Source organism: Ambystoma mexicanum, chromosome 13, assembly GCF_040938575.1.
Source record: "Ambystoma mexicanum isolate Mex_15411 chromosome 13, UKY_AmexF1_1, whole genome shotgun sequence".
Classification (NCBI taxonomy): Eukaryota; Metazoa; Chordata; class Amphibia; order Caudata; family Ambystomatidae; genus Ambystoma; species Ambystoma mexicanum.
In genome coordinates, this window is record NC_090938.1 from 141,818,635 (window position 1) to 141,845,300 (window position 26,666).

Genomic DNA, 26,666 nt, shown 5'->3' on the forward strand with positions numbered 1-26,666 from the left:
TGAGGAGTCTGGCTATAAAAGCAGAGCCAGCGCCCACTCTGAACTGGTCTGAGTCAGGTCCCCTGGATTTCACTCCAGACACTGGTGAACGGAAGAGGTGCTGTATCCCAAAGGAGGAGTTTCTACCTGGATGAAGAAACCAAGACAAAAAGAACAAAGACGACGACACGAAGAAGACTAAAAGAAGAAGAAACAATGAGGAAGAGGAAGAAGAATATAAACCAGAGGACTGAGATAAGGCACCAAAGAGCAGGACCCCAACTCATCCCTCGTCTAAAAGGTCCGACACCTGAAAGGCAACTACAGCTCCCAGCTTCAGTTTTTACAGACGCTGTCCTGTTGCTCGTCTACCCAAGGAGGCCTGGTAGAAGGCCTCTGAATGGATTACTTATTTAAGGGAAAGAATAAGTTAGAGATTTTAACCCCAACCCTTCTGCACTTAAGGGTAGAACTAAGTTATTTTCCTCATTTCACTATTTGATTTATCCACTCTGACGACGCACTATTTTAGGAACATTTGACTCAGGAAACCTTTATGTAAAGGATTAGAGGAGACAGGCGAATGTACTTTAGGGTTTTGAGTACAGTTTTACTTCCAAGATCAAGTACACCGTAGGTTTGTCCAATTCACACAAGGATGACTTAAAATCATTTATGTTTGAGCACTTTGCGTTATTCCTCAAAACACAGTTTTATCTTACACTTGCTTAATAAAGAGTTTTCTTTTAAAAGACCAAAAGCCAGGGACCCTTCTGCTCCCCATGTCGTCACACCGCCCAGAATTCCCTCCAAGTCGGGAGAGTTGGTGTTCCAGTTGATGAGAGAACTGTGCGATCCACCTTAATTTAGGGTCTTTCTTTCGAGGCAGATCGGGTGGGCATGGTTTACTTAATTTGCCCCAGCTACTTTTCCTGCGACAAGACCAAGCTCTCTGCCCGATGCCTCCCATTCCCTCCACAGTGCGAGTCTCCATCACCCATGCAGCACCTACACAAAGCTAGAGCCCACAGTGGATTCACCTGCCTGAGGTTAGTGGCTGAAAACCAGGTAATGGACGTGGCCACCAGCATAGACTACCACATAGGGCTTGCTGCCAGCAGGGTACAGAAGTAAAGCCAGAGATGAATGTACAACCTTCCTTACAAACACAATAGGTCCAAAACCGTATTTGGCAATTTTCCTTAACTCTGCATTCACCTGGTGGATAAAACTTGAATGAGAGAGAAAACAAAACATTATGGAAATGAAATGTTTTGCCCAAAATAGTAAGCAACGGTTCAAAAAGATTTAGGATAAATATAACTGCTCTAAAACTTTTATTTAGGACAGGTAAATAATCAGAAAAAAGACTTGTGGAAACCAGCCAACAGGCATGCGAGACAATGTAAAGTTTACCCATTGAATATAGAGATGGTAGAAGGATTAACGCCCTATTTATGTGGAAGAATTTTTGTCTATGAATGGGTAATTGAGAAACAATATCAAAGTTCAACTGCGGTCTTTCCTCTCTTCGATCTTTCTGTACTTGTGGTGTTCCCCAAGAGTCTAACCTTTCTCCCCTGGCTTTTGAACCACTACCTAGCACCTCTTACACCCCGCATCGCTACTTTCTGCTCTAACTTTCAGTGTTATGCGGATGACACCCAGCTCCCCTTCAGGCTCCTCAGCCACCTCTTCCCCTTCACTCATACAAGACTGTCTGGCCGCAATACAGTAATGGTGTGCCGCCAATGATCTCTGCCTTAATGTCAGTAAGACTAAGATACTCCTCATTGGAACACCAGGTGCTCCTTTCCTCTCCTCTCTCTGGTTGCCCACTCTGGGCCCTCTTCCTGCTTCTACATGTGAAGCTAAGTACCTTGGTGTCATCTTCCACTTCACCACCTCCTTCTCCTTCTCTTCTCACATCTCTGACGTCTCTGAGAAGTAAAACTATCAGCTGGCCGCCCTCAGAAGTATTCTTCCTTTTCTCACTTTCCCCCAGAGGCTCACTGTCTCCAGAGCTTTAGTCCTCTATAGGCTTGACAGCTGCAACAGCCTCTTTCTAAATCTGCCTGCCTCTACTTTCCGAACTCTACAACTTCCAGAACAGGACTGCAAGACTTGGCATTGGCATCAAGCCCAGGGATCGTATCTCGCCAGCTCTGAAATCATTTCAATGGCTCCCTGTGGTGGCAAGGTTCCAGTTCATGACCCTTGGCATCGTCCGCAAGGCTTTCTGGGGCCTGGGACCGCACTAACTCCAACTCTCTCTTCCAAAACCTCTCCCTCCTCGAGCTCTACGCTCATCCACTTCAACTCTGAGGGTCAGACGCTTTTCCAAGCAGAGAGCTGGGGGGCAGATCTCTCTTCGGCTGGGGCCTCCCTCTGGATCAGGTAACCTGCCTCTCAAACTTGAGCAGGACCACCTCCGGTTACGGAAGCAACTCAAAATCGTCCTTTAAGCTTTAGCTTTCTCTCTTCCTCTCCCCTGCTGATGTCCCGACTGCACCACACACTGGTCAACTGGCTACCCTCTGAACTCTGGCCCAGGCTCCTCCATGTCCCGCTGCCCTTGCACTGCCTCCGTGCTCCCCTGGCACTTATGGTCTGTATCTGCAACCATACAGCCCCTTCTCTCTGCAATGCTCTGATTGAGTAACCTGCACTATACCCACCCCTTCTCCCCTTCCACGTACCTGCGCGATCTGACTGATACAAGGCCTGGTAAGATCGCTGTTCGGTCCTTTCTCGGGAGGATAGCTCAGGGGCTACGTGCTCGCCTTGGAAGCAAGACCACACGGCACAACACAGGTTCGATCCCTGGGTCCACACTTAGAAACCTCTGGGTATTAAGCGCGTTATAAATAACCTATCATATATCATATCCCTCCCTCCCTCCCTCCCTCTGTCTGTTTCCCTGTCCTTGTCTTACCTAGAAACACTTGTGTACAGGTGCGTTATAAATGCCATTTCGTATATAAAGCTGCAAACACACTGCAGTCTGCTTAACAAAGATTGGTTCAGAGTTGAAAGGATCAAGACTACACCAGCAACTCCTATACCAGTGGCGTAATCTTTTGACGAGTAAACCCCCACCCCCCATGTGTCTTGCAAAGGGTAAACACAGAACTGCTTTTTAATCACTTAATGATATGATATTTTATTTATATAGCGCCTATACACAATGTGTTTCAAGCGCTTCAAGGCAAGGGAGGGAACAAGGGAAAATACAACCACATTCTTACAGGCCATGAACAGTAAGGATGTGAAATTAACTATCGTACTCGGCCTGACGACATTTCAGATAGTGCAAGAGCTAAGACATAGATAAGGAAGGGAGGGAGAGAGTGGGAAGGAAATGGAAACAGACAGGCGACTACTGTACTAGGCCTGACGACATTTCTGGTAGAGCCGGAGAAAAACAAAAGGTGAGGGAGAGGGGTGCAGAAAGGGAGGGGAGGAACAAAACAAGCAACTATCATACTAGGCCAGACGACATTTCAGATAGTGCTGGAGGGGTGGTCGGGAGGAAAAAACAGTAATGGGAGGGTGGAGGAAACAGACGAGGTTGCTATCATATTAGGTCCAGGGACAAATCTGATAAAGTGCATAGAAGAAAGTAAGGGGAGGAGATAGGGAAAGGGAGAAGGGAAAGGAGGAGAGGAAAGAGAGTAAGTCAAAAAGAGTGGAGAAGCAAGATTGGAGAGCGAATACAATTGCAGAAGTCAGTAGTAACACAATGTTGCAAGCCAGGATACAAGATGAAGATGGGAACAACATGATCACACCATGAGTACAAGATGCAAAGGAAGTCCAGCATGAGAATTGAGAAAGAGTGACGCACCGTGAATGAATGAAGTCCATAAAAGTCAAATCCAGCATTTGCCACAAGACAGTGATGGTGAAGGTGAAGGAAGGTACCAGGTGGGCAGGGCTTATGCCAGGTGACCTAGATCCACTTGCACCTGCTCCCCATCTGCAAAGGAAAAGAAGCTGGAGGGCTCCTTAAGTAGGGAAACAGAGCGGCAAGTAGGAAGGCACCAGTTGGGCGGGGCTTGATAAGTGGTGAAAAAGAGCGGCAGGCAGGAAGGCACCAGGTGTAATATTTGAATCTGGGCAATATTTAGTTACAATTTTCTTGCTTATTCATTTGTTCAATACAAATAACCAGAGCAGAAATGTGTGTTCAGAAGGTACAGTCCTAGGTCAACATAATGGAATGCATGGTAGAAGTTGCCTACCAGTAGACCTTTCTGTGGCTAAAGGCATTCCTTTAATAGGCGGCCACTTAGTAGTTGTGTATAGTATTGCAAGTTTTTCCCCCAAAATAAAAAGGCTTCAACATGAGTGATTCTGCGGCATTAGCCCCTTCTCTCACTGTGTACCCATGATGCAGGAAGAAAAAAAAAATGGAGCAAATGAAAACTAATTTTCAAACGAGAGGAAAAAATGTTTCCTACTCCGTTGAAATCCTCTTAAATGCAAACGGTTCCCTTCTACATTTTCTGAATTTCAGAGAAGACCAAGACGACACAGGAGACAGTGGACTCCTGCCAAGCCAACAAGTCAAGCAAGGAACCCAGTGAATCGATCCTGCTTCTTTAGAGAAGAGGCGGCACCTTCCTTAGTTCACAGAAGGATTTTGGTTTCAATTTTGTACATTTGTTTTCATTATTGCCACCTGATTTTTCACATGTGCGTTCAAATACCATAGCAAGAAAGCAGAGGCAAGACAGACAGGACAACAAGGGGATGTCACAATCAAAATGCTGAGAGGCACATGCCATTCAAGACCCCACCTACGACAAGGAAAAGAAGGTAGCCACAAGCAAGACGAAACAGAAAGGACTTCACTGAACACCAAGAAAGTTGCTGAGACGGGCAAATAACATTGCAATCTCTGCTACCAAAAGGGGAAGCAGCAGCAGGGATCCTTCCCTGTGTAGTCCACAAGCACAAACACAAATAAAGTGCTCTGAAGCCCAACAAGGCACGTAGGGGAGGAAAGAGGCTGACGCAGTCAGTGGTATGTGGTGCAGGAACCTAACACGCTCCAAAGGGACTCGAGCTCTCCGCTCTTTTCATGGTTGTCTGTGAAAATGAGATTGGCGTGCTCAATGGAGACCGAGATGGCTGCGTTACGGCACCAAAATGTGATTGGCCGGATATTCTGGAAGGCAAGAAAGTAAGTGCCTCAAAAAGAACTGATGTGACAGTGCAACAGTAAAGTCTCTGAAGGATTGGCTGGACTTTAAGAGGTGAAATTGTGGGTGGTTAACAAACTGATTGACAGAGCATAGCCCAAGAATATTTGATGGGAAGCTAGGACTGACTGCTCTGTGTGTGTATTAGGGGATAGAAGAGGACGGCTGATGGGAAGTGGAGAAGAGAGCAGGATAATGGCAGCTGGCATAGCTTTCAGTAGGAGTTTGCAAGGGTCTGCAACATTTGGTTCTCCAAATGTTTTAGAGTACAACTTCCATCAGCCTCAATCAGCATTGCCAAATGGTAAGGGATCGTGGGATTCGTAGTCCAAAACATTTGGAGAGGCCCTGGTGTCGAGGGTACTGATTGCAGAGTACCCATCAGATGTTTCAGAAGGGCCACCAGTGGGGATAGGAAGGGAATTTGAACATTTTGAGGCCAGCCCCCTGGGGATGAGTGGTGGAGTGTCAAGGCAAGAGCTCAGGGGAAAGTGCCTGGGGTGATAGAAAGGTGCAGAAAAGTCAATGAGCAAAGGCAGCGTTAGATGACCCAACTCCAGGAGTGGCGATGGCACAGTGAAATCCCATTCAGGTAGGTACACACCTTAGCATTCATATAAGGATCAAAAGGGCCGTACTTTTTGAGTTCTTTGATCTCAAGAGCATTCTACAAAAAGGAGAGGAAAGAAAAAAGGTTGTGATGAAATGAATGAAACAGCAACGCAAGCAATGAGCTTGGATCAGCACTGGTACAGGGAGAAGCATTTCATCTTGGTACTGATCAATGCCCCTACCCAGCCCGCAGCCACAGCATAAAGAATTCCATCAGAATGTGAAAGTCGAAGCTTTACCAATTTGCAGTTTGTCTGTAAATCACCACCAGCGAGGACATCGCACACACAATCAATCATCCTAGGCAACTACAGAGCCTGCAGCAGAGATCATGGTACTCGTAGGTCGGGTGTTGCCATAAGCCAAAGAAATGGCTCCTTAAACACTGAAGGGAGGGGAGCAAACGGAGTTCAGCTTTAAAATGCAGATAAATACAGGCCCACTGGCTTTCATCTTCTGTATTTCTCACCGTTAACAAGGTTTGTCCCCACATCATGTTAAGACGGCAAACACGCCGCAACAATCAATAAAGTGGCTGCTTGGTACTCGCTCCCCCCCCCCCCATCATATTCAGCAGTTGTGTTCAGGGTTTCCAGGAAGGCAGGATTCATAATGCCCGGACGATCAAATGGCTGGCTTCGACTGTTGTGCTTAACCCAAGTCAGTTCCTTTCCACTCAGGAGTATGGATCTTTTCAGAGTAAGCAAAGAGAAGTGGATGCCTGAAAAATGACCATACCTAAAGCCATAGCAGACGACATTGTCAAACGTTATTACACTCCAGACTCCACCTGTGTTGTGGTTAGCAAGTGAATAGTTCGGGAAAGGGATGGTCTCCACCCTGCCACACAGGGATCTGGTTTATGTGGAGTTCTTGCAAGTGAGAGCAAAACCGCAGGGTCAAACCAATCTCCCTGGGCTACCAGCAGTTGGTTTACTCAAGGGGGCATGTTTGCACTGCGCTAACAAGGATTTGTAGAAGCTTTGGGCGCCTAGTGCTACACAGCTTTGAGAGTGCAAATCTTTCCCGCTAGGCGATTCCATGGTGCTCAAGGTCCCAGATTGGGACGCCTGGGCAGAGCAGGTGTTCTTGGCCCTTTCTCGGGTATCCTCGGCTGGAGAGCCTGGGAAGCCTTGGGCAGAGCTAGTGTGTTGAGCCCCTCGAGGGGGATCCTTGGTTGGGCCGCTTGATTTAGCCACGGAGTGGGGAATCTCTGGAACGCTTAAGAGCAGCTAGCACACCTCCTCGAGTCCCTGATCCCCAGAAAGGAAAAGTCGACCTGGGGTGCCCTAAAAAGGAAGTCGCTCAGCCATCTGAATTCCTTCCCAATCAATCAATTTGGGTAGGTGGGACACAGCCGGTATATTGACCACCTCCTCCCTCCTTCAGGAGACCAGCCAAGGTTCCTGACAAAGCCCGCCACAATAAAGAAATGCCTCCCAACAATGGACAGGGCCCAAGCACTAGTGTATGTGAGGATACGCGCATGTGCACCCTGCAAAGGCGGAGGGGGCAAGATGCTGAAAGTCCAAGGCACGAGGGGAAAGGAATTATTAGAAACCCAAAAAAAAAGTACGAGAAAAAAAATAATCAGCTGTGCAAATGTGGTAAGTGCAAACCCCTGCAGATAAAAAAGACCGAGGAGCGAAACCGGGCGTGAGGGTGGGGGGCGGGGGTCAGGGAGGTGTGCCTAGCTTTGCCTAAAAAAAAAAAAAAATTAACTCGATTTTTGGTGCAATAAAAAATAAAAAAAACGCTCTGGTCCCATGCCCGGTGGCGAAGGTCTCATGATGCTTATGATGGAGAAAATGAACCGAGGATTACCAGCCTGAGGCCAGGGAATAGTCACAGCATGCGACTCTGAAAGATCCAATGCTGGAGAAGGAATGGGACACGGGTGTATTGCGGACTATACTGAGACCTGTGGCAAATCTCACCACCTCCAGAGGGTTAATGAGAGCAAGGTGCACGAAGCAAAGATCAGCACATGCATACACTTGGAGGCGTGTTGAGTGAGCACTCGTGGCCCCACTCGCTTTTCAAAAGACTCCTTCAGCTGAGTTCCCACCTCCCTCGTGGATGCAAAAGGTGGATGCAATTAGACGGGCAGGGAATATATGGGCGAAGTGGCACAAGCCACGAACGGGCATTTTACATGCTTAGAGCCCTTAGATTTTCAAAAAAACAGCAGTGCCAAGGAATGTTTGGCAAGGATTACCCTTCGAAGCGCCTGCAAGCACATCGAAGCCACTATAGAAAAGGTTAATGTGTACAGGAAGAGGGTTCATTTCCACAACTAGCAAGGTGTTTATTGGGAGATGATAAAAAAATACAGAGGGTGGGCAATTCAGAGTGCGAAGAGGGAATAAAGGGTTTAGAGGAGAAAAAAGGGACTACACGACTTGAAGGGAGTCGCCGCAGTAGACCTACAAAAACAAGCAGGGGGAGCTGTAATAGATTTAAACAACGGTCCCAGATCTTAACGTAGACAGTGCTACGCTTATTGTGTACAGAACAAGGCTGGACAGAGTCTGCTGGAAAACCAGGCCTTTCAACTCGAAGATGCTGTTGGAAAACAGTCGCTAGAGGGCAGCCTTGCGCCATGAATTGCTATGCCAGCGATAATAACATAATAACTGGTGCTTTTGGAAAGTACAAGATCTCAATAGCCCAATGGTTCGTTCTCGGTCTTGCAGCCCTGCTGACCAGGGCTCGAGACCGCATCAATCCTTGATGTTTTTGTATTTCATAAACCGCGGCGCCGAACCATGCTGGTGCCAAAAGATGCCCGCGCCGAAATAGGAGTGTACCGCGAGGCTCTTTATAAAAGGCAAGTACTTCGGTTCAGAATCATAACTCACCGGGTGAATTAGACAAGAGGATTGTCAAACACCGCTTCACGATGGTCCTAGTGCTAAGCGCTCTCTGGCCCTTGTCGCTGTGAGAAGGCAACAATTAAGCCAGGGCAGGTCTCTGGTTATTTGGGAGGAACCCTTCTGAACTGCACCGTCGGACAATTGCCAACCGGGCCTCCAATGCATTCACTGAAACCAGAAAACTGTAGGGGACATGCCCTCCATGCAAGTGAAGAGAGCTTAAAGTTAATCTGAACCTGTCCCACTGAAAATGCACTCCACCCGTGCAACCCATTAGCCCTCAGAGCCTACTGGACTCGTGGAAGCGCCGCTGCGTCCCGTCACTGCACAGTTATCCTAGAAGAGGGTGCCACTAGTGCCGCACAGGACCCGGGCATGTCACAGCCCCTGCATTGTGGGGAATGGAGAGCCACAGGTCACACGATGGCCGGCCCAGCGGGCACAGACAGCCAGGGCACACCTCACCTTTTGGCAAGAGACGGCCGGAGCTGAACAGCACCGCACCATATACATAGGATCCCAGTGACGCGTCTGCTGGAGGGGAAGGCCTACTACACGGCCTTGGCACAAGCTGCAGAGAAAGCACATCCGCAATGGGACGAGTCAGGGGCACTTTGGGTTCCCTTATTGCACAGACTATTTGTGTAACTGGCCCGTTACACGATCCAGTGGTTGTACTTGGGGTACACGTTGGCACAAGGCAGTGCAATATGCCTGCCACCAATCCGGGGCTTTACAGCTCCCACGATCCTACTCACTGACTATGCTGGAGAGGGTTGAAGTCCAGAACATCCGAGGGCCACATACAGACTAACCATCATACATACCATCACACAACAAAGAAACAACAGCTTCTCTTCCTTAAAGCTCTTAAGACTAGGTCAGTGCCAGCAACCGGCCCCAATGCCACCGTGGCACAGTAGCATAGTAGCTGCATGCGGGAGGCGAGAAGGCGCACCTGCTCGTTTACTTTGGTGTGCGAGGGTCCCTGGTGGATGAGCAGCTTGACGATATGGGCGTCCCCCTTCCAGGCAGCGAGGTGGAGCGGGTAGCAGCCCTTACAGTCTCCCACGTTCGTCACCGCATCGTTCCTGAGCAACGCCTCTACCACATCCCTGCAAGAGAAGAGATGGCATTCAGAGCAGAAAAGCACCTGGGGAGGGCAGAGAAAGAAGACTAGTGTGCAAAGCAGCCTGATCCATGCAGAACAACTCAAACGGGCCACTGCTACAGGCAGACGCAGACACCCCCCCCGCAGAAACCCAGCCAATCCCACGACCAAAGATGCCACACAGAGTAGGGAACGGGAGGCGGCCAGCCTAGCAAGGGGGCAAGGATGCCGAGTCGCCCCAGGCAGCACAGGCACCATCAACCTGCAGGAAGAAAACCACGCCGACATGATGGAACCATTCATTACCTGTGCCCATTCAGAGAGGCGTGGTGCAGAGGCGTGTACCCTGTGCTGTCCACACAGTTCACATTCGGCCCTCGCCAGATGCTGCAGAAACAAACAAAAGAGGGGACAGTTCAGAACACTCAATGCCGCAGAACAATATTCAGAAGAGAAGAATGTGACCCAAGAACAGCAAAACATTTGCAAAAAGCAGAGCTCTGTATGTAGGTGCAGCGGCCTAGCCTTCCATCGCCAGCCTTACCCAGACAGCCAATGCCAGTCTAGCCCTCAATACACGCGATGTCCTGCCAGTTCCAGCTTAGCCCTTTCAGAGCCTTCCATTCCTTCAATGCCAGCCTAGACCTTTCTAAGCACGATAGTGCCAGCCCAGCTCTTTCCTAGCCTTCCATTCTTTCAATTCCAGCCTAGCTCTTTCTAGGAAAGATATCCTGCCAGTGCCATCACTTTCTAAGTATGATGGTGCCAGCCTAGCTCTTTCCAAGCATATCCTGCCAGTTCCAGCCTAGCCCTTTCTAAGCACGATAGCCTGCCAAATGCCAGCCTAGCCCTTTGTAAGCATGGTATCCTGCCAATGCCATGCCACCCTAGCCCTTCAAAGCCTTCCATTCTTTCAATGCCAACCTAGCACTTTCGAAGCATGATATCCTGCCAATGCCAGCCCTTGCCCTTTTGAGGCAAGATATCCTGTCAGTGGCAGCATAGCCCTTTCAAAACCTTCCATTCCTTCAATGCCAGCCTAGCCCTCCAAAACCTTCCATTCTTTGAATGCCAGCCAGGCCCTTCCTAAACGCGATATCCTGCCAATGCCAGCCTCGCCTTTTCTAGGCGAGATATCCTGCCAGTGACATCCTCGCCAGTACTGAAAGTGGACATTCTTTACTGGGGATCCCACCGGCGACGAGTGCAGGGTGGAAGGAGAGTGCGGAAAGGTGAAAGAGGGAAGATTTTCTTCAACCCCCTCCCCCGAAAACAGAAATCCCAAATAAGTATGTTGCTTTCAGAAGAGGTTAATAATGAACCCATAGAAAATAACCATGAGAGGATCGTTTCATGTCCTATAATGCTACGAGCAAAGTTAAAACCGTAAACACTGATATATATTAAAAAAAAAATCAAATATTTCTGCTGAATACTAGCCTAACAAGCAATTTCAGAGGTGACGTTCATGTGTTGTTGTGGTTAATTGTCTCGACCTAACGTCGTGAGTTTGAATCCCGTCTCTGCAAAGTTTAAACAGGTATAAAGCACTCAAACACGAAGGATACAAAAATATTTCCCGAGACATGTGTGGCCGGATCCCAGAGCCTGGAAAATCCGGCACTGAGTTCCTAGCCCCTTCTAAACACGATATCCTGCCAATAATACCAGCTTAGCCCTTTCAAAGCCTTCCATTCTTTCACGGCAAGCCTAGCCGTTTTGAAATGTGCCGTGATTAGACACACTAATGTTGTGCAGCATTCGAGGAGGATAACACAAGTAGGTTAAGTTGTTACGTTTTCTATCATTGGAACGAGCTCTCAAACTAAACATTTCCAAAACGGGAACATGATTCTTCACATGAAAGCCATCGATAGACGCAGGTCATGGAGTGCAGTTTGGGCAGGATGGAAAGGTCTCGTGTGCCTGCTAATCAGAAGCAGTGAATGCCACGAGGCATAGGGCTGGAGATGCCTACTCCTCGCCAGGTGTGGCGTAGGCCTGGATGGAACAGGCCTGGCAGCAGCTGACCAAAGGTGCGAGTATCTGATGGCAGTGGCGGAGACATGCCTGTCCGTTTCCTGTACAGCTGGCTTTGCCAAAGGGCGTTTTTTTAACCGGGATTCAGTACAAGGAACAAATGCCAAGAAACATTTCAAAGTCTAAACTAGTCGTAGGAAAACTATGCTTATAAAGTTCCCAAAGCACACTTGGTTACGTCATGATCAGGAAAGAATTTTAAACAACGAAAAACAGCCGACGCTTCGAGCACTTCCGAGTCTTTGATTCGCCCGCGGAAACCTCCATATGAATGTGTAAAGTGAGGGCAGCACCTGGGCATGGCGAATTACCAGAGATAGAACGGCCCTACTGGGGTCGAACAGGCAGCACCTGGGCTTACCAGAGACAGAACGGCCCTACTGGGGTCGAACAGGCAGCACCTGGGCATGCCAGGCTACACCTTACGTATGGCGAATTACCAGAGACAGAACGGCCCTACTGGGGTCGAACAGGCAGCACCTGGGCATGCCAGGCTACACCTTACGTATGGCGAATTACCAGAGACAGAAAGGCCCTACTGGGGTCGAACAGGCAGCACCTGGGCATGCCAAGCTACACCTTACGTATGGCGAATTACCAGAGACAGAACGGCCCTACTGGGGTCGAACAGGCAGCACCTGGGCATGCCAGGCTACCTTACATATGGCGAATTACTAGAGGTAGAACGGCCCTACTGGGGTCGAACAGGCAGCACCTGGGCATGCCAGGCTACACCTTACATATGGCGAATTACCAGAGATAGAACGGCCCTACTGGGGCCAAACAACCGCAGGCAATGGCGACACAAGCAGGCAAATGATAGCATTACCAGCTTATGTACCCGGCATATTTTGTAGTCATCCAGACACCGGGAGGTGATAAAGGGGAGGTTAGTGTATCACACAACGTGAGGCTTTGCCCAGCTACTCTCAACATTTGCCCAGTTATTCAGACCCTTTGCAGCAAAGGGGCGCTGCCGCCTCCGAACCACTTGATTGAAAACAGACGTCAGGAAAAAGAAGCAAAAAGGGACACCCTATTCCAAAAGAACAAAAGGATCGGTGCGGGTCGGGGACTTTGGGGGCCGAGTCCATCCCTGGTAGATGGCTTAGGTCTCTTTAAGAGAGAGACAGGCCCATGTGGGTTGGGTCACGTGGGCCATGACGGGAGGAGGCCGAGGGGAGTTGCAACAGTATGCTGTTAGATATAGAATAAATCCTCCCTCCTCCCGCCTTCCTCCTCTTCCGGCTACGTGTGGGCAATCCGGACAGAGCAGACAAGAGAGCGCACAGTCCCACTACCGCGCGACACTCTGCCAGCGGCTGGGGCTCCAGCTCCTATAAATCCACGTGTTTCTACAGGTGGGTGGCTATCCCTCCCCAACTGTTCCTATAGAGAAGACAGCACAGCGCCACAGTCGCTAGCTTCACACGTGGGCTACCTCACTGCCTTAGCTGGACCAAGCCAGCCCCCACCCAAGGGCCTCCCTACCAGGCTCTGCCTTTCCTGCATCCTCGTGTGGGCCAAGCCGAACCGTGAATAGACCCAAGTGAACCATCACTCGCCAGCAGCCACCAGTGGGCAGGGTGACCACCAGTGACCATACAGTAGCGCTTTGCACGTGGCACGGCCAGGTCTACTAACCTAGCGGCACAAACATCCGCCTCCCATAGCCATCATGAGTGCACCCCCTGGTCAAGCTGGGCAGCCCCAGGCAGTGCAGGTCCCCTCCCATGAGGTCCACTGCCAATGCGTGCGAATGCCCCCCCCCCATTCTTTGACCCCGCAGGTTGACTAAGGCCTGAAGTGGGTACAATGGTAGGCCTGCGGTGGGTAGAAACGTTGGAAGACTAACAACTTCACTGCCGAAGCAGGCGAGGAAAACTCCCCCAAATTGCGCAGCATGTTCCTCAATATTGCTGGCAATAAAGCAAAGACACTCAATAAGACCATCCCGATTTTACAACGCTGCTCACAGCCCTCATTAAGAGACTTGTAATCAAGCCCAACAGAGACTACGAAAAGTACATGTTCAATCAGTGTACCCAGGGAGCTGATGAGACAGTAGATGAATTCATCACTCATCCGCGAGTCAAAGGAGCTCACTGCCAGTTCCACGCCTTTTCGTTGGACAAAGCCATTCGCCTGCGGGTGATTGAGGGGGGTCGTATCACAGACACTCAAGAAACAACTGCTCAAGAAACCGCTCACCATTGATGAGGTCAGTGAAATGGCCAGGATTTTAGAGAGTGTTGATATACAGGCCACCCAGATGTCGGGCACCACCACGCCCAAGCAGGACAGAGGTGAGCCGATTGCAGCGATCCAACCAAGTAACGCAAAAGCAGGGGACAAGAGCACAGGATCCAGATACCTGACTCCAAGGCTGTAGCGGCAGTGCTACCAGTGCGGGATAGCTTTTCCTCACTCAGGGGGCGTGTCCCGCACTCACCCAGAGGGGCGGAAACTGTGGCAGAAAAGGCCACTTCCAGTCTGTCTGCAGGGAAGGCAGACCCTTCCCCACACCGCGCATGTCACCTTCGCCACAGTACAAGACGTACAACCGGTCCCCGCAAACCAGACATACCAGATGTGCCCGTATACGCAAGGGCCAAGAAGGTATGCAAAGGTTGTGGAAGACCTCTACCCTGAGGAAGATACCCAAGAACTCGAAACGCATGACCAGAATCCACAGATTCGAGACGAATATGATGGCCCGCACCACCTTAACGATACCATACGATACGATGGCACCCTGCAGAGTGGACCACAAGAGTGACCAGTATGACAAATACACCCAAGATGAATATGTGAACCTTATCATGGACGAGAAAGAAGCCAGAGAATCACTTAGAATACCAGAGGAGATCTGTGGCAGACACTTCTGTTTTCTGGTCGACTCAGGGGCTACTATTAATATCGTGGCAGAGAAAGAATTTCACCAGATCCCCAACAAGCCGACACTAGCCCAGACAGTATCCAAGATCTTTCAATGGGGAGCCGGTGTCCCTCTGCATTCCATCGGATCCTTCAGGCGCCAGCTCACCCACGGTGACCGGTCCACTACAACAGTCAACCATGTGATCCGAATCCTGACCAAGGGAAGGTGCCTTCTGAGCTACCGGACAGTGTCCCGATTGGGCCCAATTGACATTCATGTCCAGGAACGCAACACCATTTGCTCGAAAGCCCCTAAAAATGAGGCAAAAGACCAAGTCTGCAGCATCTGGAACAGCCAATCGCCCGAGAACACCATCACGAGAGTTGTGAACGAATTCCCACTCCTGTGCAAAGGACTAGGCAAGATGAAAGGTCCCCCTGTCAAATTGCACATAGACTTCGCAGTCCGGCCCGTCCCCCAACACCTGAGGAGAGCCGGGTTTCATCTGCAGACTGCTGTGTCAAAGGAGCTCAATCAACTCCTGGAGGACGGAATCATCGAGCCTGCCACAGGTTGGACCCCATGAGTCTTGCCACTGGTGATCGTGCCAAAGGAAGGGGGGTGGTCCTCTGAGTGGACATGAGGATGGCCAACACCACCATCCAGAGAAAGCGACACCCCAGACCATGGATAGAGGACATGATGGTCCAACTCAACAAAGCTGTTCTCTTCTCCAAACTTAACCAGTAGTACCATCAGATGGAGCTTCATCCTGAGTCAAGGGACATTACCACCTTTGCTACCCATGAGAGCCTCTTGCACTACAAGCCCCTAAACATTGGCACCTCGTCGGCGGCCGAGATATTCCACAAGGCCATCAGACAGGTAATCAAACCAGTCTGAGGGGCGCTAAACTACAGTGACGATATCCTAGTGTTTCGGAGAGTCACATGAGGAGCATGACACTGCCCTGCGTGCAACCTGTGCTGCTGTCCAAGGAGCCGGGCGAGCCCTCAATGTCAACAAGTGCCGCTTCAGCAAAACCAAATTGAAATTCTTTGGACACATTTTCTCTACTGAAGGCATGACACCGCACCCAGACAAAGTCTCCACCATATTCAACCTTCAAGAACCAAGTCAGGCAGCTGACGTGAGATCATTTCTGGGGATGGCATGCTACTGTACCAGATATATCCAACACTACGCCACCATTAAGGACCCATCAAACAGGCTATGGCCGAAACCAGGAGGCTGTCCTACTTCGATCTGGAGTAGCACACGTAAATCGTTGTGGATGCTAGTCCAGTGGGGCTAGGTGCCATACTGGCGCAGACAAATGGGATTGATGCCCCCCCAGAGACATATCATGGCATACGCCAGCAGGGCGCTGGCCCCACCCGAGTCCGCCTACTCGCAGGCCGAAAAGGAGAGTCTGGCAGCTGTGTGGGTGTGCAAACATTTCCACAACTTTGTGATCGGGAAGAGGTTCACCTGATCACAGACCACCAGGCCCTGCTGTCGCTCTTTGGGAATCCAAGGACAAAGATGCCTCCCAGGATTGAGCGATGAGGCATCAGGCTCCAGGAATAAGACTTTGAAATCATCCATTGACATGGGGGTGAGAACAACCCGGCTGATTATCTGTCAAGACACCCTACAGGCAAGCCCTTGCCTAGACCTGGCGACACTGAATACATCAGCTATGTGTCATTAACAGCACTCCCCCTGGCTGTCACGCTCGAGACCGTCGCTGCAGCCACAAGTGCGGACCCCTCCATGGCCCTGGCAATTAGCCTCACAGAGAACAGATGGAAGGACTACTGCCGGGCCGTAGTGACCTATCCATGTGCTTGCAGCAACGAGTTGGAGAGGTTAGCCAAGGTGCATGCCTAGCTGGCCAACAAGGACAAAACAATTCTCTTGAGGGGGTGCAGACTTGTCATCCCAGCGACCCACCGGGCCGAAGTCATCAAGACAGCCCATGAAGGCCACTGGGGCGCTGACATAACCAAGAGACAGCTTGGGTGCCATGTGTGGATCCCTTTCGTGGACGCGATGGTAGACCGGTGGGTGAGAAATTGTGTAGCATGCCAGTGTACAGTCAGGGCTGAGGCTCCGATACCACTCCAACAGATCCCGGAACACCCCTGGAAGGTCGTCATGGACTTAATCGAGAGAGTATTTATTAATCTTCATTGGCAAGCATTCGAGATTCCCCGATTGTAAAGACGACAACATCCACAGCGTTTGCCCAAGAGGCCACCATCTTCGATGAGGTCATAAGTGAGTGGGGAATACCGGAAAACACCAAGTCGGACAATGGTCCACCTTTCAGCTGCCTTTGCAAGACACACAGGGTTTACTCATCAAAAGATTACACCTCGTTGGCCGCAAGCCAATGGGATGGCGGAGAGGTTCATGGCCTCGATCAGGAAAACCATGCAGAGGGCCCGCATTGAATTTGCTGACCCACATCAAGCGTTCTGTTGACCGCTACGGGACTACCGCAACACGACTCACGAGGCCACAAATCAGACCCCTGCAGACCTGATGATGAAGTGCCAAGTTCACACTTGCATTATAAGACACCCTGTGGGTCAGCCGGAGGCAGATCAGGAAGTCATAAGGAGAGACACCAAATGGAAAGAACGGGCTCGAGGAGAGACCGATGAAAGAAGAGGAGCCCAGCCGAAAGAATTCCATGTAGGGGATTAAGTGTTGGTTCAGCAAGCCATCGTCAGAAAAACCGACTCAGTTTGCCGCAAAGCCCCTACAGGTCACTGCCGTCAAAGGAACGATGGTGACCGCTGTGAACTCTGAAAAGGAGATAACTCAGAACACTTCATTATTTAAGCATGTTGTGAAGGAAGAGGATAAAAGGCCTCTGCCGCCTGATCCGGACACAGAGACTCGCGAGGCCACAGATGATCTGTGGATCCCTCCTGGGTCTCTGTCTCGACGCCTGGCAGAAGCGGCCGATAGTCCTGAGGCGGGTCCAAGCGCTGTTCCCAGTGGTCGTCCACAAAGGATCATCAGGAAGCCCCTGCGACTTGTTGAAGAATGCTGAGCAGAAGCAAGGACATTTGTCCGGGGGTGTTAAATGGCTTACGTCTCTTAAAGAGAGACAGGCAAGAGACAGGCCCACGTGGGTTTAGTCACGTGGGCCATGACATGGGAGAAGGCTGAGGGGCGTTGCATCAGTATGCCGTTAGATATAGAATAAAGAAGATATTACTTTCATCCTTTGTGTGCGTCCTTCATTTTCCAAAGGCTGCACAGCCTTAACAATCCCTATGCAACAACAACTCTTTTGGCGCTCGATTTGGAAAGGAGGTACACACAGATGTGCTGTGGAAACGCGAACCCTGAGAGGCCCTGGAAACATAGTAATCACAGGGGCCTCCCCCACACCCGAGAGGAAAAAGGTTAAAATCTACCAGAAAAATTCGGACCCAAACAACTTGTGTTGGACTTAATGGGACCAGAGATAGTAAGAAAAAGGTTGGCGGTCCTGGAAAAGAGATGGCAAAGAGCTAGCCTTGCAAAACTCAGTCCATATTGCGTCCATTTTTATCATAAGTCAGTGAGTGAAATGATTTCTATAGCAGACGCTGTTGACAGAAGCACCACTTGCCCCTCGTCAGAACAGGGGCAGGGCGGATTCATTGGGAAAGCACAGAGGACCGTAAAGCGGAGGTGCCTGGCCCAGGGTTCATTTGTGAGAGGAAGCCGGCCCCACTGTCTCCTGCCCCTGTGTAGCCCTGAACCGATTCCACGCGAGGATCTAGGACGGCAATTGGGCGGGAATCTGTGGCCAGGACAGAATCAGGGGCCTTTCTGTACCAGGCAGAGATATCTGAAGATAAGGTGCTTCTTTGCCTGCAGCCACCATAAAAGAAGGAATCACAGGACACAGACAAATGTCCAGAACAAGCCCAACAGCATTTGGATGGCTGCAAATGTCAGAGGATGAAGCCCCAATGAGGGGTTACCTTAATGAATAAGCACATGGTTTAAAGCACTACCTACAGTAGCTGAACCTTCTACTGGAATAAAGTGCAGGATATATTTCTGGCAGTTTAGCAAGAGGAAGCATGTGCCTTTTTGCAGATGTGAGCAACCACAGTCGTGGGAGAGTCCCTCCGCAAGTCATTAAGGCATAAGAGGACAGCACGCAGAAACACTTTCAAGGAATGTAGAAATGGCAGAAATGAAACAGGGCTGCACGCGAGTCTGGCAGAACCAACCATCATAAACTGCGTTTCGTTCCGATTAAGCTGCAAACAGCTGCTGACAATCCACAATACGATGGCCCCCAGGGAGCACAGAAAGCCAGAGATTGAGAGAGGGAATGAACTGTTGGGTGCCACTCGTTTATGATGGCATCGGACCTAGTAGCTAGAAGAACGTCACTGAGGAGAAAACTTTCCGCCACGAACACAGTCATCTTAATTTTAAAATATTGTGCGATTATAGTTGCCCATGGAAGACGTTGCTTTATTTTCACCCTACATAAAATACAATGAGAAGAATAGGGAACTGAAGCCTACAGAAGGACGTGAATTGCTCAAGATCACAGAACGTTGGTATTGTATTAAAGCCAAGATTAGGATAAACAAATCTTCTACTTCTATAATTAGTAACTTGGCACGTCACTACACCCAATTTATCAGGGCAACCTCGTTGCACAACAGGACACACTGACAATTCAATATTGTTTATAAGAAACTTCCATCTTGTAGATTGATACAAAAAGTTTGTTTGGATGAGTATTACATAAAGGACAACATGATCCGGCCTTCCCCATGTTGCTTAATTTCTATGTTCACCCTCTTGTCTGTCTGATTCTCTTGTAAGGCTCCCGGTGCTACGCGTATGTTGACAACACTCAGATCTTGGTCGGATTAGATTCATGCCAGCCCGAGGTGTCGTCACGCTAGTGCGCGTGCCTGGGGGGCCTTTAAGGGGTGCATGGATGACAATTGGCTGAAACTTAACAGGGGCAAGACTGAGGTTTTGCTGGTGGGTTCTCCCCCTGAAACCTCACTATGGGTTTCAGAGTTTTGTCTTTCGGAACTGGGTAACCTGCCCGCAACAGCGGCAATGGTTAAAAACCTTGAGATTACCCTTTCTCCTACTCTGTCTATGGCCCATCAAGTTAGTAGTCGGTCACTTCCTTCTTAAAATACTCTGCAAGGTGCTACCTTTGCCTTCTGGGTTGCGCCCTCTGGTGGCGTCTGCCATGGTTGTGAGTTGCATGAACTATTGCAATGCTCTCTACCTGGCTCAACCCGTGGGACTCATATCAGTTACAGCTTTTACAAAGTTTAGCTGCATGTGTGTCTTCTTCCACCCCTTATGGTGCCTATATCAGCCCTGTGCTTCAGGCTCTTCTGGCTTCCAGTGACAGAGGGTTACATTTAAGGCATTATGCCTAGTCCATCAGGCCCATTATCATCAAGGTGCCAATTATCTGCAGGACACATTTTAGCCTTATATCCCCAAACGCACATTGCGCTCGGCTGCTTCCAATCTTGTGGTGGTCCCTAGGTTCCGTCTGACCAGAATTGGTGGTAGGGCTTTCTCTATTGCAGCTAGTAAACTAAGGCATGGCCTCCTCCCCTCTTTGAGAACCGTGGAGAATCATCTTCACTTTCAATGCCTTCATAAGACATTACTTTTTTTTAGCCCTGGGTGACCCACCCGACTTTGAACGAACACACACACACACGCGCGCGCGCGCACACACGCACGCACGCACACGCACACGCACACGCGCACACACACACACACACACACACACACACACACACACACACACACACACACCCCACCCCACACCACACCACCCCCCCCCCCCCCACCATTAGGAGACCTTCTGATGCTTACAGGGCTGCGTCAATCTCGGGTGAGGAGTTTAAGCAATACCTGTCTGTCCGGACATGCTCAATCAAACTTCTCTCAACAGACAGCTCCTCGACATGCCAAAGAAGACATCAGCGCTGCACCGGATTTCCGCGAGCTCGCCACCTAGCCAACTGTCCCCATTTCGGTCTGAAATTGTGTTTGCAGGTGGAGCGAGGCAAGATACAATGGGTATTCAGGAGTGCAGTATCCGTGCCACTGGATGCTCGGAATCCAGATTTATGTTAGTGCAGGCAACCAACAAGCAGAGTATGAGGAGTCAGTTGGGAGACCAACTTCTCCAGAAGTTTCCCCAAAGAAGGGAGTGAGAGATGGGCCGGTTGTTAGCCAGACATGAGGGGTCAGCAGAAGGCAGGGGAAAGGGAGGATGAGAGAGAAATTACAAGTTACACTGTAGTGACTAAAATACTCTTAGTCCTTAGTCACCTTTCCTTCATACTGTATAGGGCGTCCCTTCCTAGGGACGGGAGACAGAACCTTTTTCCACCAGAAAAACCTTCTTCCCATTAAATTTAGAGGGGTGCGGCCCTGGGAGCATGCGCTCCCCTGACTGCACCCACTGGCGCCACTCCAGTAATGCTTAGAGAAAGCTGAAGGGGTTGCCCAGGTAGCTGTCCTGCTTATGATCCGTCAGAGCCTGCCACTGGAAGGCAATGGCAGTGGCCTCGGCTCCGACCACGAGAGTGTGCATGTTGGCTGGCAGCGGCTTGCGCTGCCCCTCATAGGCCTCCTTGATGGCTGCAACCATCCACCTTGCAATGGACGCCTTGGATGCCCGATAACTGGTCTGGTGCCCCCAAAGGTGACAGTGTGTCCGATTTGTGCAATTTCAGAGCGCGTCTGACATCCAGACAGTGTAAGACTGAGCCTCGTACTTGGGGTTCGCAAAGAAAGTAGGCAATACTATTTCCTCTTTCAGATGCAAAGCGGAGGATACCTTAGGTAGGAATGCCGGGTGCATCCATAGGACCACCTTGTCCCTGTGGAAATTGGTTTAGGGCTCTGAAGCCACCTGAGCCTGGATCTTGCCGATTATGCGAGCGGAGGAGTGTCCTACTAGCAGAGCTGTCTTGATGGTGCCCAGCCTGATGTCCGCGGATGCCATTGGCTCGAAGGGGGTTGTGCGCCAGGGCGCCCAACACCACATTGAAGTCCCACACAGGGTGTGGCCTTTTGATGGGCGGGTAAAGCCAGGACAAGCCCGTCAGATGTTTCACTATTGGGTTGAAAGAAGAGAAGACCTCCGCCTCTGAATTCCTGTAGGCCCCTATGGCTGCCAGATAGGTGCGACATGTGTCCACCTGTACACGCCTGAGTGGGCAAGGTGTGCAGAGAACGCGAATACATCGTCCAGCGTGCACATCAAGGGAGGGGTGATCGGAATGGGGGAGGGGGGTGAGGTGGGGGTCGATCTCCTCAGACTCTGCCCAGCGACAGAACCTGCTCCATTTACTCTTGTATTGGCTCCTAGTGTCCATGCTCCTAGCGCCCTGGATGCTCTCCAGGTTAGCCCGAGATAGGCTCAGGTGCTTGAGGGTTATCTGCTCAGAAACCACGCTGTGAGGGCCAACTTCAGAGGAGTGGGGTGGATAACCCTGCCTCCCTGCTGCGACAGAGGTTTAGGGCCCAGCAGAAGGTGAATGGGTGGTCTGTCAGAGGCTGAGCAATTCGGAGAACCACGGCCTCGCTGGCCACCAAGGCACTATCACTATGATGCTGAGGTGACAAGCTTCCTTTATCTTGCGGAGTACCCTGGGGATCAGGGGTGTGGGAGGAAAGGCATAGGCTGTCATGCCCTCCCATTGAATCTGCATGGCGTCGCCCAGTGAGCTGGGGCCCTGTCCCTGCAAATGCACAAACTGCTGCCACTTCCTGTTCTTCCAGGAGGCAAATAGATCCACCTGAGGATGGCCCCATGCATTAAATAGCAGCTGCAGCACCTGGTCGTTCAATTGCCACTTGTAATTGTCTGCTCCCAGCCTGCTGAGCCTATCCACTTCCAAGTTGGCCTCCCCCGGGAGTGGACGGCCCTGAGGTAGATGATTTTAAGGGCCCATTTCCACATGCTGACCGCTAGGTCGCACAGCGGAGGGGACCTGGTACACGCACTGCTTGTTGACATAGTACATGCTGGTGGAGTTGTTGGTCTGGATCAGGACAATCCTGCCCCCGATGAATGGAAAGAAGGCCCCCGAGGGCTAGCCAGATGGCTTTGAGCTCCAGCAAGTTCATATGCGACTCCTGCTCCTGCCGGGTCCAGACTCCGTGGACGCTGTGGCTGTCAAGCGTGGCTTCCAGGCCCTCTAGGGAAGAGTCTGTAGTAACGGTGACCTGCGGAGCCGGCTGCCGGAATGGCCTGCCCGTCTGCAGATTGCAGTCCTTGGACCACCACTGAGGTCCGAATGGAGAAGGTGGTATGCTGACCAGCTCTGCTTGGGAGCCCTTCTCCCGATTCCATGATGCTGTGAAGTGCAGCTGCACTCTCCTCATCCGGAGCCTTGTGTGCGGCACAGCCAATAGGAGAGGCCAATAGGAGAGCTGCTATAATACCCAGTAGGTGCTGGTACCACCAAGCCGAAGTCACTGTTCTGGTAAGGAAGTGCATAGAGGCCCTCTTGATGGCCGTAATCTTGTCCTCTGAGGGAAAAACGCTCTCAGAACTGATATCCCAGATGAGGCCCAGAAAAGTGAGGAACTGCATGGGCTGCAGCGGAGACTTGTTGAGGTTGATGGTAAACCCCATGTTGTGGAGTGTACTCATAAGTGCGGAGGAAGTGTGAACCACCCCCTCTGGGGATCTAGCCCTGACGAGCCAGTCGTCCAGGTGTGGGTAGACATGGTGGCCCTAGGCCCCCCGAGTAGGGCTGCCACTGCATTCATGAGTCTGGTAAATGCCCTGGGGGCTGAGTTGAGGCCAAAGCGTAGCACCTTGTACTGGAAATGACAGCCCATGATCCTGAAACCTAGGAAGGAGCAATGGGGCTGCCAAATTGGGACGTGTAAATAGGCGTCCTTCAGTTCCAGGAAACACAGCCAATCTCCCTTGTCTAGTGTCTCTGCAATGAGTGCTGAAGTAACCATCTTGAATTTTTGAAGAGGGAGGAAGAGGTTGAGGGTGGATAGGTCCAACAACTCTCAGGCCAGCCTGGTTCTTTTGTATGGCGAAAATCCTGGAATAGAAGCCTAAGCACCGCTGGAGGTTGGCACTACTTCCACTGCCTGGCTCTCGACGAGTGTCCGGATCTCCGCCAACAGAGTTGCCGTCCCAATCTGTGGGAGTGGAGGGGAGGAAGGTATAGGCAGGCGGTACCCCGTGGATACTACTGAGAGGATCCAAGGGTCCGCAAAGTTCTAGCGGCAGAAATGCCGGTGAGAGGCTAACCTCCCCCCACCCCCACCAGAGACACGTGGACCCGGAGAGACGCATGCCTTTTTATTTTCTGAGGCTGCTCCTGAGGGGGGAGACTGGAAGAAGCCCTTGCCCCCCCCCCCCTTTTTTTGTTGCTTGCACCAGTGTTGACTCAGCAAACGGTCAGGTTGTCTCGTCCTCGGTTTCTGGAATCCCCGGAACCCATCAAATGGCTGCCCCTTGTCGGAGCGTTGAGGCGACTGGGTGTACGACTTGGGCATGGCCTTCGTCAGGATAAAGACTTCCCAGTTTACAAGCTGTTCTTTTTATCCAATTCCTCGCTGGTGGTAGAGTGGAAGAGGTCACTACCCTCGAATGGAAGGTCCAATATGCAATCCTGGACGTCAGGGTTAAACCTGGTGGCTCGAAGCCAGGCCGTCCTTCTCATGTCCATGGCAATCAAGATGGCCCGGCAAGAGGTATCGATGTGGGCCACTGTGGATTCCACAATGTCCTGTGCTACCAGCCTGGATTCTCCTAGAACCCACCTTGAAGCGTGCCTGGCTCTGCGCTGGAAGTTCCGGAAGGAAGTCTGCTATTTCCCGCCACAACCTCTGGTTAGCGGCTGCCAGCATGCCATCAGTGTTGATCTGACGCAGGTGCAGGGAGGCGTTAGAGTACAGCTTCTTCCCATACAAGAAGTGAGAGCTGATCACAGAGAACACATGCTTGAAAAAGTGTGCACTGACAAGTGTGGCTGTGAGTGTGTGGGTGTGTAAGAGCAAGTATGTGTGCACAAGTGGGCATGGTGTAATTGTATCAAAGGCCAAAAGCAAGTGCTTCTAGGAGTGTTGTTCGCTGTGTTCGCTTCACCTTGAGACCTGCTTAAAACCAGACCAGAACTGTTGGACAACTACCATAGTCTGAAATTGTGTGGTATGCATTGTGAACTGTGCATCACTACTGTGATTAACACCTACAACCTATACACACTAAATCTCCATTTATCCTTTCCCCTTCATAGTGAGAGCCAAGCTACGTCCCCTTTTGACTCAGACAGGTATTTTAGGAAGCAGGCACATGCATCAGCGTACATGCATCGATCAAGTGCTTCTAGGAGTGCTGTTCGTGGTTCGCCGTGAGCCTGAGATCTGCAACCTAGCCCCCCCCATGACCCCAGTCTCCGCCACACGCTGAAGCCATAGCAGCGACCTGCTAGTAGGTAGAGAGTACATTAGAAGGCTGATGTAGCAGCCTGTGCAGCTTGTGCCCAAACAACCTGTGCCTGTCCATAACCGCTTAGTCGACTTCATTACCGTGCACCTCTAGTCCCGCTACGTTCGACACAGATGCGCTGTCCCGAGCTCCAAGCAAACTTTAAATGGACTGCCAGTATTTGATCCCCTCCTCTCCCAAGTTACCCATGGATGGTAGCCAACTTCAACGGCAACATAAAACATGTACGCCCAAAATAATAGCAAAACCGGAAGTTGAAATAAAAACTAAGAAATTGAAAACATACTTTTCCAAACGCCCGCTATTAAATGCAACAGATGAAATTTAAGCGATTGACGAAATTGTAGTGGACATTAATCTTGGACTAGGGTGTGTAGGCTCTTAACTCCTATCCCAGGTAATTAACTCTGATATGGATACAAATAGCATAACATGAACTTTGATGTGCATGCAAATGGTTACTCTATGAAATTGCCTGTATCGCCTAGCCCAGAGATACACCATGGGCATACTGAATGTGCCCCTCTATCTAAAATCGATGCTGTAGATATTGCACAGTCGTTACCCATGTACCCAAAAGGACACAGTGTCTATGTGCCCAGTGAACAATGGTTTTGCTACTAACTCAGGGCAAAATATAATTAATATAAAAGCGGTGGCACATAACACTGAAATTAATGTGTTGCCAGTGTATGAGCTACTGAGTGGGAATGCCCGAAATTAGATGAATATATTGAAAGAGGACATACAGATGCATCCCACTTCGTCACTCGCACATGAATAGTTTCAAGAGGGAGTACTATCCACGTCTATGTAGGAGAACTACAGCCTCCAGAGGCACGTACCTAAGTAATGACGCAACCTAATGAGGAGATAGGGGAGGGCCTGGGAAATGTGACTAATATGTTAATACAGTAAATGTCCCCTATAACATTCTCGTGCGTCAATTTAGAAGTAGATAGTAATAATATGGGGAACACCAGCATGAAATCCACCACAATGTTTAGTATCTTTGAAAATCTCCTAAAATGGCTATTCAATCTATTTCATTACAAAAAAAAGTATAAACAGAGGTCGGAAAACGGAGCAAAGGGTGAACACCAGTATATTTGACGGGTCCCAAGAACGTGAGGTTAGGAACTGCACCACTAATGCCGTTGGCAGCAACGGTATACCTTCCACAAAACCTGTTGGCAATAGAGGACCAAAAGGTCGTAAAAAGAAGGTAATAGCCCAAGCACATATATACAGTTAGAAACAGAACCATAAAAGGAATGCTTGTCCGAGACCGAAGACATCTGTACTATTATTGAGTAACAGAGCAAAATGGATGATGGAGTAGGTATGAGCCAGGATAATCTGAAAGAAGTAATCCGCAACAATAAAGTACCATCTGTGGCTGCCTGTGCAGGTGCTGTGACTGGCACCCCACAGCAACCACCATTGAGCA

At 50.2% G+C, this 26,666-nt stretch overlaps 1 protein-coding gene across 9 annotated transcripts in view; it reads right to left on the reverse strand.

The window, feature by feature from the left end:
• The window catches only part of ANKS1A (ankyrin repeat and sterile alpha motif domain containing 1A), an 855,968-nt gene that overhangs the window by 663,466 nt on the left and 165,836 nt on the right, over nucleotides 1-26,666 (reverse strand). For 6 of the 9 annotated variants that reach the window (XM_069633488.1, XM_069633491.1, XM_069633489.1 and 3 more), the window contains exons 2-4: nucleotides 10,092-10,172; nucleotides 9,633-9,789; nucleotides 5,791-5,853 (exon numbers count right to left, since the gene is read on the reverse strand). The exons of 1 other annotated variant lie outside the window; for it this stretch is intronic. In XM_069633488.1, the coding sequence (XP_069489589.1) occupies nucleotides 5,791-5,853; nucleotides 9,633-9,789; nucleotides 10,092-10,172 (301 nt within the window). The remainder of the gene's footprint in view (nucleotides 1-5,790; nucleotides 5,854-9,632; nucleotides 9,790-10,091; nucleotides 10,173-26,666) is intronic. 2 more of the 9 variants (XM_069633494.1, XM_069633490.1) reach the window with 1 other exon arrangement.